This window comes from Plasmodium berghei (assembly GCF_900002375.2).
Source record: "Plasmodium berghei ANKA genome assembly, chromosome: 11".
In the NCBI taxonomy this organism is placed as follows: Eukaryota; Apicomplexa; class Aconoidasida; order Haemosporida; family Plasmodiidae; genus Plasmodium; species Plasmodium berghei.
This window is the reverse complement of record NC_036169.2, coordinates 1,283,314-1,300,881: the sequence shown is the minus strand read 5'-3', so window position 1 is coordinate 1,300,881 and position 17,568 is coordinate 1,283,314. Positions and strand designations below refer to the sequence as shown.

Sequence of the window (17,568 nt, the reverse complement as noted above, 5' to 3'; positions counted from 1 at the left end):
TATGTTTTTATAAAAAGGAGACAATTATGAATGCGCATATAATAAAATATATTTAAAAAAAAGTAAAAAAATGAATTAAGAATAGATATACAAAATAATTAGTTGCAAAATATTTATAAAAGTTTTAAGCATATATATCACACATGTACACATACATGATTTTCGAAGAATATATGGATATTCATATTTACATGCATGTATTGATATTACATTAGTCCATGGAATAATATCAAAGAGACATCATGCGATTTTTTTAAGAATGAATCTTTTAATTTTGTTCATATTTATAATATATATTGCAAGCGGGAATTCGTTGCATTATAACAAAATAAATTCCAAAGGAATAACTACATTTATAAATACTAAAAATACTATTTTGAAAAATGAATACAAAATATATCGATTCAAAAAATATAATAATGTAGAGAAAAGGATATATTCATTTAAGAAAAATGTTTTAAGTTTATTTAATACTTTGAAAAATAAAGAGAAAATAACCAATTTACTTGAAAATATTTCAAATAATGTAAAAATTAAATTTCCTAATAGATTTATATACTACAATTATTTATTTAATAAATGTAAATTAGACCGAATACTTATAGTAATAAACACACTGCTTTATTTATATTTAAATAGGGTTGATAAAAATGAAGAAAAAAAAATTTTTTTTACTAAGGGAAATTTAGTTCAAATAAAAGATGAACAGAAAGCTGCAAAATATCAATGTAATTATTATGATATATATAAAAATAAGAATTATAAAACACTTTTCTCATCTATTTTCATCCATAAAAATATCTTACATTTATATTTTAATATGAGTTCCCTAATGTCCATATACAAAATTATATCGCCAATTTATTCAAATAGCCAAATACTTATTACATATTTATTATCTGGGTTTCTTTCGAACTTAATATCTTATATATACTATATAAAGCCCCCAAAAAAAAATATATTTTTAAAAGACATAATCGATCAAAATTATTATAGTCGTAATATACCCCTAAATAAGCCCAATAAAATAATTTGTGGAAGCAGTTCAGCTATATATTCCCTATATGGAATGTATATAACACATATGATTTTTTTTTATTTTAAAAATAATTATATTGCGAATACAAGCTTCCTCTATAATATTTTCTATTCATTTTTATCATCTCTACTTTTAGAAAATGTTAGCCATTTTAACCATATTTTGGGATTTATGTGTGGATTTTTTATGTCGTCCACATTAATTTTGTTTGATAATAATTAAGCTTTTTATTTTATTAGCACATTATTTATTACATACTATTTTTTTTTCGCAATTTCCATGAATGCTAATGGAAATTTCATTTTCAGTGTAAATTATGTTGTTTACGCGTTTGCATTTAGTTTTTTTTTCCATTTTTTCGTTTTTGTATTTTTTTTTCAGCCTCACTATTAATAGTTTTTCAATTATCTATTTTGCTTCAATCCTCTTTGTTTTTCCCCCGTTTTAATTAAATATTATTTTGAAAAGTATTCAGATTTATACTAACATTTATATTAATACAATCGTAAATGTCTTAGTAAAAAATTTAATATTTTTATGATTGTTTTGAAAAGAAGATGTTAGACAAGCTTTTAAAAACAATGCAGAAAATTACCACATGCTTTGCACCATTTATTTTTTAAAATTTTTATCGAAAAAAAAAAATGAAGTAAATTAAAATAATGTAATGGAGATTTTTGAAATCATAAATGCATGAAGGTAAAGCAAGGAATTATCTATGAGAAAATACTCATGGACAAAAACATTAAAAAAAATATCATTAATATCCTTAAGTATATAGAATTACACACATACTATGTATATAGTGTGTATATACCCTAAAGTAGTATTGTATATGCTATTATAATATGTATATTTATAAAGGCATACGGCAAAGTGAATTTTCCATAATCACCCTACCTTATGTAATGCTTCGGAATAAACACATTAATTTGTTTTTAAAAACAATAAAAATATATAGAAATACAAATACAAATGAATAAAATAATAATTTATATAAATTCATTTATTATAGCATCAAATTTTTCATCGTCACATATATATAGATTATTCGATAGCAATAGTTGAACAATCTCTGTATCGTATAATTCTAATATTGTTTTTTTCGCATTTAAAATATATTTAATTTTGCAAAAAAGTAATAAAAATAATATTCTGTTTTTTTTTAAGCTTATTAGGCAAACTGGCTCATCACCAGCTATTTTTAAATAAGTATTTTCTTCTTCTACAATATTATTTTTTTGTTCAAATTCATTATCTATAAAAGCAAAAAAAAATGTCCATAAGTTAGTTTATATTTGTAAAAAAAAAAATATTATTTCTTATATATAATAAACGCATTCCTGCAATTATGTATAAAAAGCATGTACATACCTTTATATTCTTCCAGAATAAAAGATAAACTATTTTGAATAAATATAAATTTTTCATGAATAGAATTTCTTTCATCATCATTTAATTTTGTTTTCTCTATTATATAATCCAAAATGTACTGATTTATGTGATAAAATAAATAGTCTATAATACGTAATATAATGTCTTTATGTATTGATTTGCATAAATTTCGTATTTGAAAAAATTCAAAAATCACATTAACTATTTTTGAAATATTTATCAAAAAATTATCTTCCATCACATTTTTTTTTAATAATTTGTATATTTGTTCTTTGTAAATATTAACAAACATATTTTTAAAATTTTTTAAATTTATGTAGAACTTATCAATATATAAATGCATATTTTTAAATATGCTTATTTTGTTTACACATAAGAATTTTATATTTGTTGATAATTCCAATGTATTTTTTTTTTCATCAAGCTCCTGTATTTTTTTATTTATTAAAAATTTATCCTTATATTCCGATGAGTTATTTTTTACGGAACCATTATCATTACATTTATTATATTTTTCTTCATTAGTAAAATCCTCAAATATTTTATTTTTTATTACTCTATCATCATAACACATATTATTATCATCCAAATTAATGGAATATATTTCAGGGTTTGTATTAAATGTGTCCATATATTTTTTTTGAAAGATGCTATTTTTTTTTATGCTGCCCATTTCAAATATAATTTCTTTTTGATATATATAAAAATTGAATAACTCTTTATAATTTAGATAAACGTCATAAATATTTTCAAAAGTTTTTTTTAAAAATATATTATTATTAATTATACATAACAAAAACTCTTTATTATTTAAATTTGAGACTGATGAAAAACGGAAAATAAAATAGGAATAGCTTAAGAACAAATTATAAATATATTTTATAACTTTATAACAAAATAATATTAAATTAATGCTAATAATGTATTTTATTTTATTTTCGTTTATATTTGTTTTTTCTAAAGAGTTAATATCTTTCTGCTTTTGAATATCAAGTAATAAATTTATGGAGAAATGGACAATCTTATAAATTTCAAACACTATAAATATAATTTTTTTATGAATATGAATACAATCTATATTATTTATTTTAATCATTACATTTATACTATTTTGATTTGAATCTCGAGATACAGTATCTTTTTTTTCATCGATTTCTGCGTTTAATATATTTTCCCTTTCATTAAATGTATCATCTTTTTTTTTTTCATTAATTTTATTTATAATAATTTCTTTTTCTACATCTTCATTTTCTATATTTTGGGATAGTTGTTTATTATTTATTAATTTTTCTGAATTAAATTTTTGGGTTTCTTCTTTTATGATATCTTTTAAAAGGATATGATTTTTCTCAATCCAATTTAATACAACCTCAAAGTCAATATTTTTTGCATCCTTTATATTGTAGTTGTTTTCTTCTATATTATCAAAAAACAGGCTTAACAAATAATTATCTGCTTTCCCATCTATTAGAATATAATCTTGTTCATTTTTATATAAAAATATATCATTTAGTATAGAATAAGCAAAATTAATGTAATGAAAAAAATTATTTTTTAAAATTTCTTTATTTAGAAGATAAAATTTCTCGTCTTCTTGTTTCCACTTGTAAATATAATACACATTCAAAATATCTTTTAAGTTATTTCGATTCATATTAATTTCGTGAAAAAATAAAAACATATTTTCATTTAATTCTTTATTTAAAATATAAAGTGGGAATATTTCTTTGTCTCGTAGCACATTATCATCATTGTTTACATTTTTAATATATTCATATTTTCTTTTTAATTTATCTTTTATATTACATAATTTTTCTTCTGTATCCTTCAAATCGTATATATATTCGTTAAAATAAACTTTATCGCACTTTTCTTCATTTTGAATATTTTCAAAATAAAAATTAAAAGAATTTACTAGTTCTTCGATATTGAATTCCCCCTCTATATCTATATCTAGTTTTTTTATTTTTTTTTCATCTTTTTTTATAGAAAATAATAACTCTGCAATATTATAAAACTCTAATAACCCTCTTGATAACGTCAGAAAAAAATCATCATATCCTCCAACCTCATCCTTTTCTACATTTATCGCAGAAGAGTCATCATTATTATTTATTTTATGTACATCATTCTTTTGGGTGTCATTTTGATTTTTATCTATATTATTAATGTCAGTATCAGATTTGGATATTCTTTCATTTATATCGGTATTGTATATATCTTTTTCAACAATCCGGTTTTTATTTGATTCAAATGAGGAAAGATAATTTTCGCCATTTTTTAATATTGTTTGTTCAGAATCCTTATTAATATTATTCCTTGATAAAATAAAGCAATTAAAAAAATTTTCGATATCAATAAATATAAAATTGTCTTTTTCAACTATATAATCATTTAAGTTAATATCACACCATGAAATATTTATTATTCCTTTTTTTGGTGGTGTAACAAATTTCATATTATCTATATTCCCATTTTCTTCAGAAAATATATAACTTTTATATTTTTTATAATAATTAAAATAGATATTTGGTGATGTTTCTATCCCATATTTCTTAATTATATCTGAAACACACTTTTTAATATTTTTATATGTTAATGAATTTATATGTTTAATAGAAGACATCTTATTTAATACATCCTTTGGATTCATATTTTTTGTGATACAATAAAATAAAACCATAAATTTAAATATATTAAAAAATAGGTGATTTTTTATTATTTTTAAATAATAATTATGTTTCTTCAATATATAAGCAAAATACCAAAACATATCATATGTTATTTTTTCCTCATTTTTATAAGTATCATTTGAAAAAATATAACTCCCATTTAAATATATGTATTTATATATTTTTATATTATTATCAAAGACAAATATTTTATTAAAAATTATGTTAATCATATTCTTTAGATTATTTAATATATCTTCATATTTATATTTTGTTTCTTTTATAAATTTTACTTTATTATTATTATTATTATTATTATCATTTGATGGTACACTTTCATCCATAAATAGTTTTTTTATTTCATCCATTAATTTAATTTCAACATTTTTATCAGGTTTTCTATTAAAGGAGTTTGACTTGCTATATTTGATAATATTATCATCAGTTTTATTTCCCTGTTTATTTATATTGAATTGGTTATCATTTGATGAAGTCAACATTTTTTCCTTTATAATACCTTCTATAATTTCATTGTTTTGAGGATTTTCTTCCTTTTTCATTTCATTTTTACCTTTTTCATTGATATCTTCATTTAAATAGTAAGACCTATTTTTGACATATTTAAATATAGACTTTATTAATAAAAAATGTGTTTTACAATTTCTTAAATACAATAATGATTCACCAATTTTTAATTGCTTATAACTTTGTTCAGATTTATCAAGAAAATCCATAAAATTTTTTAAACAAGTAAAGAAATTTTTTAAAAATAACAAAGAACAATACATTTTTTTCTTTTCTTTCTTTGATATATATAATTCATATAAAGGGTCATTTTTTTTGAAACTTGCTTCTATAACTTTCATTTCTTTATTCAAATTTTCTAGCATTAAAATATTTTCATTATAATCATTTTTTATTTTATTTTTGTCGATAAAATTTTCTAATTTTTTTGTTCTGTCTACAATTTCGTTATTAAAGCGGTTAATTAGTTTATCTAAATCTTTTATATCAACGTTTTTTGTATTTTGAAGTATTTTTTTTACATTTATTATATTCTCTATGTTTTTAGAAGTTTTAAGTGACGAATCTACTAAAGGTCCTTTATACTTATTCTCTTTTTTCTTTTCAATTTTTAATATATTTTTGGGTTTTATTTCGTCTTCTTTTACACCCTGTGATTTTTCTAAACCAATTATATTATTGTGACATTTTTTATCAAATCCTGCTTCCTCCAAATTTATATCATTGTTCACTTTTTTTTCATTTAAATTATTTTTATTAATATTTTCAAATATGTTTCTAATTTCATTTTTTGTATTTTCACTAGAATTTTCATTTACATTTGTTTTATTTATAAAAGAACTCAAGTAATTTATAGAATTATTGCCAAGAAAATTATCAAATAGATTTTTTATCTCTAACTCATTTTTTTGGTCTTCTTTTTTTACAGTTGTGTTTTCTTTTATCTTTTTACTCAATTCTTTTAATTCATTCATAATTTTTTATTATTTCATGTATGGTTTATTGTATTTTTTTTTTAATATAAAGGAATATGCAAAGAGGTTAAATGCAAAAAAGAAATGAAATTGTATTTCCTCTATTCTCAAATGCATGATTATTCCAGTTTTCAACTTGTAAAAATATATACACTTATACATAAATACACTTTATGTATTATACTATTATTGCATACTACTAAAAAAAATTTGTTGAATGTGCTAAACATTTGAGTTAATACACAAATAAATTAAGTTATATACATATAATACCATTTCTCGTTTTGTAAAAAAATATTTCTCTTTGGATATTATTTTATTATTATTTTTTTTTACTATAATAATCTTTAATTAAAAATAAATAAACACATTGTATAATTGATTTATAAAAATTAGTTCATATTAATTTTTCTTTTTTATTTCATTTTTAGAATGGGCAAAAAAAAATATATATAATATATACAATATTGGTATTAACAACGGAGCTTATAAAAAATATAGCCATGGATATTTATTTATTGTATATATCAATATATGCCTTTTTAATAAAATACAAACAAAAAATAATATATGCATTTTTTCCGATATTATTTTTATTTTATTTATTCCTATAAGAGCAATTTACAAAAACATAAATTATTAAAATTTTTTCATATAATTAAATTTGTATGTATATATAGGTTGACCTGTTATTATGAAGTATGATATTATAAATAAAAACAATTTTTTTAAATTAAAAAAAAAAAAAATATATACATAATAAACAGTAGAATAACAAAGGAAACAATATAACAGCAACAACTGTAGAAACAATAATAGGAATAAATTAAATAGTTGGAATAATATATATAAAATATAAATTTTGTTTAAAATCCATATTTTTGGGGGTTTAATATTTGTTGTGTCATATGTTATAGCTTATGCTGATTATAAATTATATTTTACAAATTTACTATGATTTTTTATTAGCAATTCGATGAAACTTGAAATTTGAATGTTAATTTAATTGATCTTCTTCATTATTATTGTCATTTTTTATTTTATTTTTTGGAGGAGATATAGTATAAAAAAATGAAAAAAAAAAATTATGTTCCAATTGATACAAGTAAAGTAAAGTTTGTTGAAGGATCTGAATCAGAGGATATTGAAATAGAAGAAGAAAATTATAGTGATATTAACAACGAAATATATGATGAAAATTTAATAAGTGATAGTAACGACGAATCAATTAATGATATCAATAAAAAATCGAAAGGAAAAAAAAAAAAAAAAAAGTTATCAAATGATGAGGAAAGCCAAGAAGATGATTTCGATGATGAAAATGAAGACGAAGATTTAAATGATGACGATGAAACAGAAAATGAAAATATAGAAAATAAAGAAGACGAAAATTTTATAAAAGTATCTTGGAAAAAAGATAAAAAAAATTATTATCAATATGAAAGCGATAATTCTTCAAGCGATGATGATGAAGAAAATAACGATGAAAGAATGAAAGAAGTTATTTATTTAAATAAAAAAGAAAAGGAAAATTTAAATGAAAATGATTTTGATCTATACAATATATATATGAATGAAAAAGATGGAATTTTCTCAAAAAATAAAGATAGTGAAATAGGTATTGATGAAAAAGAAAATACTATTAAAAAACTAATCAATAATATGGCAAATGAATTAAAAGAAAAGAAAAAAGAAATAAATATAGATGAAAAAGACAAAAAGGAAATTGAAGAAATTATAATGAGTGAACATCAAGAATATCAAATTATTTTAAAAGAATTATCTCTAAATATTGAAAAAGTTTTTAATGAAATTAATGAAAATCAAAAATTATTTCAATTTAAAAATATTAATGAAAATGATGTTAGTCCATCGGATATTAATAAAAACACCTTACTTTATCTTAAAAAAAAAAATGAAACAATGCTTACATATATTATATATATTACCTATTATGTTTTTTTAAAAGTTATGAATTGTTATAGTCATAATCATCCCGTCTTAGATAAATTAATATACATTAACACAATCATTTCAAAAACAAATGAATTAGATAATAAAATTAAATTCAAAATACAACAACTTAATAAGCTTCCAAAGCGGCAATTGCATGAGTTAGATATAAGCAACTCAGACGATCAAACACAAGCAACAAATATGAAGAAAACCGCAACTGGAGCCAAAAAAATAGGAAAAAAAAATGCTGATAATGAGGATGATGAATATGAGGAAGAAGAGGATGAGGATGAGGAGGATGAGGATGAGGATGAGGAGGATGAGGAGGATGAGGATGAGGATGAGGAGGATGAGGAGGATGAGGAGGATGAGGAAGATGAAGAAGACAAGGAGGAAGAGGAAATTGAGGAGGATAGAAATAAAAATAACAAAAACAAAAAATATAAAATTAGCAAAAGCATTATAACAGAATATACTGACAGCCATATAAGGGAAAAAATGAAAGAAGAAAAAAAAAAGCAAAGAGAAAAAATAAAAAATGAGAGAAGCATATTTTTAAAGGAAATAAAAGACATGGTATCAAATAAGCCCGAAAAAATCAAAGAAGAAAATTACTTAAAAAAATTGGAAGAAAAATTCACAGATTTCGATGATAAAATTTTAAGGAAAAAAATGAAAATGATGAGCAAAAAGAAAAATCGAATGAATAATTTAAGTAATGTTGGTATGACATCAAATGATTTATTGAAGTTTGTAGAATTACCTGAAATGAGCAACGAAAATGATAATACAAGCTTTCATGAAAATAAAATATTTAGGAATAATATTAATAAAATAAAACAAAAGAATAAAAACAAATTAATGAATAATAATGCAAATGATGATTTTGTATCTTTTAAAAAGTTTAATAAGGTTCAAAATAAGAATGATTCTTACGACAATAAAGAAAAAAATGCATTGAATAATTATTCATTTGGAAAAAATATGCATAATGAAATCGATGATGAGAATATTAAAAACATGCTAAAGTTTAAAAAAAATAGAAAAGAGCAAAGAAAAACGATTATGGATAAAAAAAATAAAGAAATAAGAAAACAACTAGTTGATCAAGAAAATGAAGTAAATGATAGGAGAATGCCAAATAAAAATATTATACAAAACAAAGGTTTAGTAAGAAAAAGAAAATCAACTGATGGTAATGCAAGAGTTCATAATAAACTTAAGTATATGAAAAAAATGAAGACATATAATAGTCAACACCCTAAATTTAAGACCCACGATAATAACTATGATGGAGTAAAGAAAGGAATAAACCCATACTTAAAAAAATCTATAGATATAAAGTAAAAATATATATATATTTTCCCTTTTTATATTTTTATTTTTTTGTCTCATAAAATATTACGAATAATTCATTAAAATACTACTTTGTTTATATATGTGTATGCATTTCTTAGTTTTTTTAATATCATAAAATTTATACCTTATATAATCTACTTTTATAACCATAAAAGAAAAAATGTTTTAAATTAATTTTTTTCACACAATATTATATATACATATAATACCATATATATTATGTATATATTAAAACTGTTTAGCTTATGCTCATGTTTTAATTCATTAGCATATTACTTTATATTTTTTGAAAATGTGTAATAAATAAAAACTTATGTTCTTATACGGACACCAATATTATAATAAAATAAATAAAAGGTAAATAATGAATAAATTCATGAGCGAATAATGAAATATTCCCCTTATTACATACATTTGAATGAGTGTCGTTTAATATCCCATATTATTTAGTTTATTTCCATGCGTTTATATAAATATATATAATATCTTTGTGAAATTAAATAAAGGGAGAGCAAAATATATAATAAAACAAAGATAAAAAATTATAATAAAATGAACGAGCTTATGCCAAATAAATACCATTACGATAATAATCTTAAGCACAAATGTGTGTATATTATAAAATAAAAACATGTAACAATAAAATGTTGACGAATGAGAAATCAAAACTTTTGAAATATAAATAAAAAATATATATAAAGAAAATCGAAAAGATAAAATGATTGAGAATATACAAATAAAAAAAAATATATAAGAATGTAATAGTATGATAAATACGCCAATCCATACATTCTTCATACATCATACCATTTTTGTATTATGAAAAAAATGTATATATATTTATTTATGCGTTCCTTGAAGTGTATTTGTTATTTTAAAATTTTTATATTATTTTTTTTAGATTTATTTTATTATTTTTTTTATCAAATAAAATGACTAAAAATGTTTATATACTATTTGTTTATATAGTTTACGTCTTTCTTCATATTTTTTCGTCATCTCTAAGAATGCAAAAAAATTTATTTAAATATATTACACCAATTTCAAAGAAAATCAATTTAATTAGAATAAAAAAAATAAACATCTTCAGAAAAGAAAGAAAACAAAAAAATATCCATGTTTTCAATGATGCCGTTAACAAATATATAGGTATGCATAAAACAAACATAATTTAGAAACTATATATTAATCTATATAAAATAAAAAGGAGAAGAAATGTGTTATCCCTTTCTATATTGTTTTATATTAATTTGGATGCTGAGATGTTTTATATGTTCCATTTTCTTCATCTTATTCTCGTTGTCATATTTTCTCTATTCCTCGAATATTTGTAGGTTTCGATGCATTTTTAAAAAAATTAAATAATGTATCAAGCAGCCAAGACAAACTAAATTATATTAACCTGTTGCACAAAATAATTGAGGACAAAAAATGTGAGTATTTTCTTTTCAGTAACAATTATATGAGAATTATTATATACATTTTAAATGAAAGGTTTTTAATGATTAAAAAAAATGAATATAAAAATGACGCCACAGAGTATCAGATAATTTACAAACTTTTATTAATATTTAACAATTTGACAAAATATCGGAATTTTTATCATGTAATACTAAATGACTATACACACAAAAATGTAAAAATGTCTTTAATATATATTATTATGAATATTTTAAATGAAAAAGGAAATAAAGAGAAGCATAAAGAAGCAAATTCGGTTTTTGATTATTTTACTTCATTTTTTAAAAATCCTGATGAAACTACAAAACATTATATAGATCAAGATAATAATATTATAGGTGAACAAATTAAAAGAGAAAATGATATTAAGAAAAAAAATGATATAGACGATATTAAAAATAAAATTTTCCATTTAGGAAAAAATATTTTATTAAAAGTAAAAGAAGAAAAGTTAAAAATAGAAAATAAATTAAATGAACAATATAATTATAATAATGACAGTATTTTAAAAGATCAACAATATGCAAAAAGACAATTAGAATATTATCAATTGGGACAAAACGATATAATTTTATCAGAAGAAAATAAAAATGGAAATTCTAATGACACTGAAATGATAAGGGATGATCATACTAATCATTCTTATTATTTTAACAACAATAAGGATAATAATATTGATAATTATTATGACAATGATATCTATAAAGCTTATACTAATAGTACTAGCCAATTAAACTATTTTAATGAAGACTTAAAAAATATAGACAATATAATATATGACAACAAAAAAAACAAACAAAATAACAATGAAAATTATATCAAAAACTTATTAAAATATTATAATAATGATGATTATGAGCAAATGAAAAGTGACCAAAAAAATGAGAGCATATATGAAATAAAAAAGGGTAGCGAACAAACAGAAGATCCCATTGTTAATTATACGAAGCAAAATGACATTTCATTTCAAAATAAAAAAGATGAAGAAATGAAATATAAAAATATGAGCAAAATAATACATGAGGTAATAAAGACACCAAATGATCATATTACATTCGTTCCTTTTTATTTTAATAAGAATTCTAAAGATAATATTTTAACAAGTATAATTGTTAATTTTCAAAAAAATCAAAATGGAATAGTGGTTTACAAAATGAAACATGAAGAAATAACGAATGAAAAAATTAGCGAAAAATCTGGGGAAAGTAAATCGGAATATTTAATAGATAACACTATTACAAAATTAAAAAAAAAAGGAATTCCAATTGAAAATATAGGAGATGATTATAATTGTAATAATTATTATAAAGTATACGACAATTATGCCGAAGATGATACGGATATATTAAACTATGAAAGAAATGTGAATGATACAAATTTTAATATAAAAGAAAATGATGAAAAAGTAACACCAAATGGTTATTATAAAACAGGTAGCGAAATAGACCAAAAAAATGAAGAACGAAAGGAAAAAAATCATTTAAGAACAAGAAACGACCACGAATGTGTAGATGAAAAAAATGTAGAAGAAAATTTTCAAAAAGAAAACAGAAAAACAAATAAAAATAACGCGATAAACGAATCTGATGAAATACTTGAAGAAGATGAGTTGGAAAATGATTCGAAAAATAAAACAAATAGTGGAAATGAATATGATGAAAATAATGTTAATGTAGTTTATGAGGATCATAATATTAATATAAAAGATATCAATAATAAGACCGATGTAAAAATGGAGGAGAGTAGCAACTTTTTAAATATGGGATTATTAATATTGGTTAAAAAAAATCCCTTATTAAAAGATGTAATTCTACCTATTGAAAACGAAAATAATAAAATGCCAATAAATAAGGAAGATACTATAGAATCATTCGATAGTAATGATATTAATAATATAATTAATAATCCACTATTCTCAAACAATATAAAAAGTATTACAAATAATCCATACAATTATCTAAAAGTCGACAAATTCGTAAAAAATATCGAAGAAAATCTTCACATTTATAAAAAACGTGAGCATAAGGCTAGCAATATTGAAGGGTATGATAAAATATATTTAAAATTTGATGAAAGACAAAATGAATCAGAAGAAATGGATAAATATGTATTAATGGGATATTTAAACTTTAATTTAGATATGTTAAAAAATTTTAAAATGAATAATGAAGAAAATAATTTAGTGATGTCTAATAATCCTATTAATAATAGTAATCCATATTTACATTTAGAATTAATAAAGAATTATATCGAATCATTATTTAACTATTTAGATATAAATAGTTATTTTACAAATAAGTTATTAAAATTATTATATGAAATATTAATAGAAAATCGTAACTCTATAATTTATAATATGTTTTATTATACTATTTTAAACGATGAAAATATGAATAAAATAATTGATATATTATCAAAAAATGTAAGTAATAATTTAAATAAATCGAATATTACATTTGTGCTAAGAATATTGTATATTTTATCTTTCCAACAGCATTTATATATTAATCATATAAAAGAAAAAAACAAAACAAATGAGAAATTTATGATTCTTTATAAGAATATTGCAAAATATTTAGAGGATATAAAAGCTGAGGATTTTATTAAAAATCTACAAAAAAATGAAAAATTAATTACAAGCTTAAAAAATGTGTCTCTATTTTTTGAAAATAAATACAAAAACCAAAATTCGTTATATATTCGTGATGAAAAAAAAGAACAATTCTTGATTGACAATAAAATAGTTAAGAAAAAATTAAATAATATATATAATAGGCATTTTATATGTGAACATAAAGATCTAATTATTATCAGAAAAACAAATATTATATTAAAAGCGTTAGGAGCTAATATGTTCGATTTATATAATGATATAGTTTTTACAGATCGCGAAAAAAAATCACATGGATATTTAATGAAAGAAAATAGTATCCAAAAAAATATTATGCATTATTACAATGATACTATTACAAATTTTGTTTCAAAACTAAAAAAATATTTTACTTTTTCCAATGAGAATGTTCCCAATGGTAAGGATAGTATTGCATATGATGCACACACATTAAATAATAAAGACAATGAAAAATTAAAAACATATAATAGCAAAACATGGAATAATAATCAGGTAAAAAACAGTTATAATAATACTTATTATTCATCTGACATTAATGAATATACAGATAAAGTAAAAAATAAAGTTTTAAACGACATGACAAACAAAATAAATGGCACATATCATAACACTAATACAAATGCTTTCACTAAAATGGAAGAAGAAAACAAAAAGAAAAATTCAGAAAAAGAAAAAAAAATATACATATACAATTTTAATAATAAAGAATATATAGCATTCAATAAATTTAAAGAAAGTTTAATAAATATGAAACATAAAAGAAAAAGAAAATTAAGAATCTTATGTCTTGATGGTGGAGGTATTAGAGGATTATTATCAATTGAAATTTTAAAATGCATTAATAGTCATTTAAAAAAAAATTTATTTGAATATTTTGATATAATATGTGGAACAAGTACAGGAGCCATCATATCTATATTAATAGGCTTAGAAAAGGCACATTTAAATGAAATAGAATTTTTATATAATTTATTAATTAATAAAATATTTCAAAAGGATACATATGCAGTTAGAAATACTAGATATTTATTGAAACATTCATATTATGATTCAAATGTGTTAAATAATATTCTAAATACATTTTTTAAAAATACGAAAATGTTTCATTATAATTCCGATTTGTTCACTCCATATGTATTTACTGTCTCAACACAAATGAATATTACACCAGTTCAACCTGTCATATTAAAAAATTATCATGTAAATTTAAATAGAATAACAGAATTAAACAAACCAAGTGAACAAATGGTTAATACAGTTAAAAGGGAAACAACTGATATATTAAATAGTGGCTCTGTTTCACATAAATATGATATATCTGAATATATTGGAGACAATAGTAAAGTTGTGGATATAAGTAATAGTTATTCTAAAAGTAATAATAATAAAGATAATATAAATCGAGAAGAAGTTCAAGGTCATGCTAATTTAGAAGATAACAAAAATTTACATGAATATTACAATAGTAGAGAAAATTTAAATGATAGCATCAAAATAAAAAATAGTAAAATTCATATAAATCAAAATATTCATGACGTAAGCATATATAAAAGTTTTTATAATATTTTTGTAAAATATGTTTTAAGATGTACTACAGCTGCTCCTGGGTTTTTTAATTTTTTTTCTTTTGATGATAATATATATGCTGATGGAGCTATATGTTTTAATAATCCTACTCTAATAAGTTTAAATGAAATGAAATTGATTTTTTATAATTATTTAAATAAAAAAAAAAACAATATATTTAATAAAATAAAATATTATTCTGTAAAAAAATACAATATAAGTGAAACAGAACAAAATGATACAATAAATTTAAATGATTATATCGATTGTATAGTAAGTATAGGAACTGGAAAATTTCAACCCAAAATAATACACGAATATAATGAAAATAAAGAACAAGATACATTTTTAAGATGGGACGTATTGTTAAAACAAATTGTCTTTTCCATTACAAATACAGAACTAACTCATGACATATGTAATAATTTATTAGATAAAAATAAATACTTTCGATTTAATTGTTTTATTAACAATATAAAATTAGACGAAACATCATCTGAAATTATTACTAAATTGAAGCAAATAGGAAAAAGATATTTTGAAGACGATAAATATAATCAACAAAAACTAATTCAATTAATAAATATATTAGAAGATAAAAAAAATGTAAAAGAATATATGCAAGACCAAAAAAAAATTTGGAATCCTTCTTATATAGATCATATTAAATCAAAAATATATGACTTTTTTTTTCCAAAAAATAAAAAATCAATGAATAGAGAAGAATCTCCAATAACTGACTCATTTCAAAATAGTAACATTGATAAGGATGAAAGTTTGGAAAAAAATTCATGCAGCAGCGAAAGTGAATGTATGAAACATGAAAATAAAAAAAATAATAATATTAATCCTACTAAAAATAATAATGCGGATTCAAAAGATAACAAAGAAACCCAGAACAATACGCATGGAAACATATATAGTGATTTTAATTTTAATTTCTTGAATGATGATAATAAATTTGACATAACAAATATCGATGAAATTTTAGATATAATAAACAGAAATAGTAATAATTTTCCACAAAGTAAAAATACACCAAATGGTTTTTTTCAATATTTTACTAATTTATTTTATAATAATAGTAATAATAAATTTATAAAAAAATTAGAAAATATGAACAAAAATAATTTATTTATTAAAAAAAAAAAAGAAACAGGTAATTATGTTAATGTTACACCCAATACAGGTATTAGAGTTTTGTTAAATGAAATATATTTTATTTTATTAAAAAAAAATCTTTATTTTCATACTGATCAAATTTCTCCAATTAATGAAAATCCTACAAATTATTATGATATTAATATTCAGAAATACATCCCATACCCCCCTGATCAAAACAATCAAATTTCACACATAAATGAAGATAATCACCAAAAACATGAAATTGGAAATACATGTAGAAAAAACGAGGACAACGGACAAAGCAGCATGGGAAATAATTCTAATAATAAGAATATAAAGAAATCGGATTATTTCACCAAAACTGATACTAATAATACAAATGCCATAAAAAATAATTATAAAAAAAATAATAATAACGAACCCTGCTTATATAATGATGAACAAAATTTACCTAACATTGTCGAAAATTCAGATTTAATTAAAAAAAGGAATATTAAAGACATTATGAGTTCTTATAGCATTAACTACAAATTTTTTAAGTCAATCAATCCAGATTCACTCGAAATAAAAAAAAATATGATATTTAATGTGCTGAGAAATATATTTTTTAAAAATGATACATAAAAAGTATACGCAAATACACGATATAATGGTAATAATATATGTATAAATATGTTATGTTTTTCTTCCATATGGAAGTTTATTTGTAAACTTGCATACAACATATGTATGCATTTTTTTGTTTTTGTCTATATAATTCATAGAAATTTCTTTTAAGTTTATTTCAATTTTTTTATAATACTACATATTTTTTTATTTGCTCATTTTTTTTAATTTTGTTAACATATTTTGTTCTGTGATTGT

General features: G+C 20.5%; 4 protein-coding genes across 4 annotated transcripts; 3 read left to right on the top strand and 1 right to left on the bottom strand.

The window, feature by feature from the left end:
- Positions 1-259: 259 nt before the first annotated feature.
- Positions 260-1,261, top strand: PBANKA_1134600 (rhomboid protease ROM7; the record flags this gene model as incomplete). The annotated part of the gene is made up of 1 exon (XM_034565902.1): positions 260-1,261. One exon carries the CDS (start codon positions 260-262, stop codon positions 1,259-1,261), a length of 1,002 nt encoding a protein of 333 aa, XP_034422553.1.
- A 770-nt stretch (positions 1,262-2,031) lies between these two features.
- On the bottom strand, positions 2,032-6,605 carry PBANKA_1134500 (conserved Plasmodium protein, unknown function; the record flags this gene model as incomplete). Its single annotated transcript, XM_034565901.1, has 2 exons — positions 2,032-2,297; positions 2,414-6,605. 2 exons carry the CDS (start codon positions 6,603-6,605, stop codon positions 2,032-2,034), a joined length of 4,458 nt encoding a protein of 1,485 aa, XP_034422552.1.
- Positions 6,606-7,676: 1,071 nt separating this feature from the next.
- On the top strand, positions 7,677-9,908 carry PBANKA_1134400 (Sas10 domain-containing protein, putative; the record flags this gene model as incomplete). Its single annotated transcript, XM_034565900.1, has 1 exon — positions 7,677-9,908. One exon carries the CDS (start codon positions 7,677-7,679, stop codon positions 9,906-9,908), a length of 2,232 nt encoding a protein of 743 aa, XP_034422551.1.
- Positions 9,909-10,852: 944 nt separating this feature from the next.
- Positions 10,853-17,328, top strand: PBANKA_1134300 (patatin-like phospholipase, putative; the record flags this gene model as incomplete). Its single annotated transcript, XM_034565899.1, has 2 exons — positions 10,853-11,069; positions 11,255-17,328. The coding sequence occupies 2 exons, from the start codon at positions 10,853-10,855 to the stop codon at positions 17,326-17,328; spliced, it is 6,291 nt and encodes a 2,096-aa protein (XP_034422550.1).
- Positions 17,329-17,568: the final 240 nt, after the last annotated feature.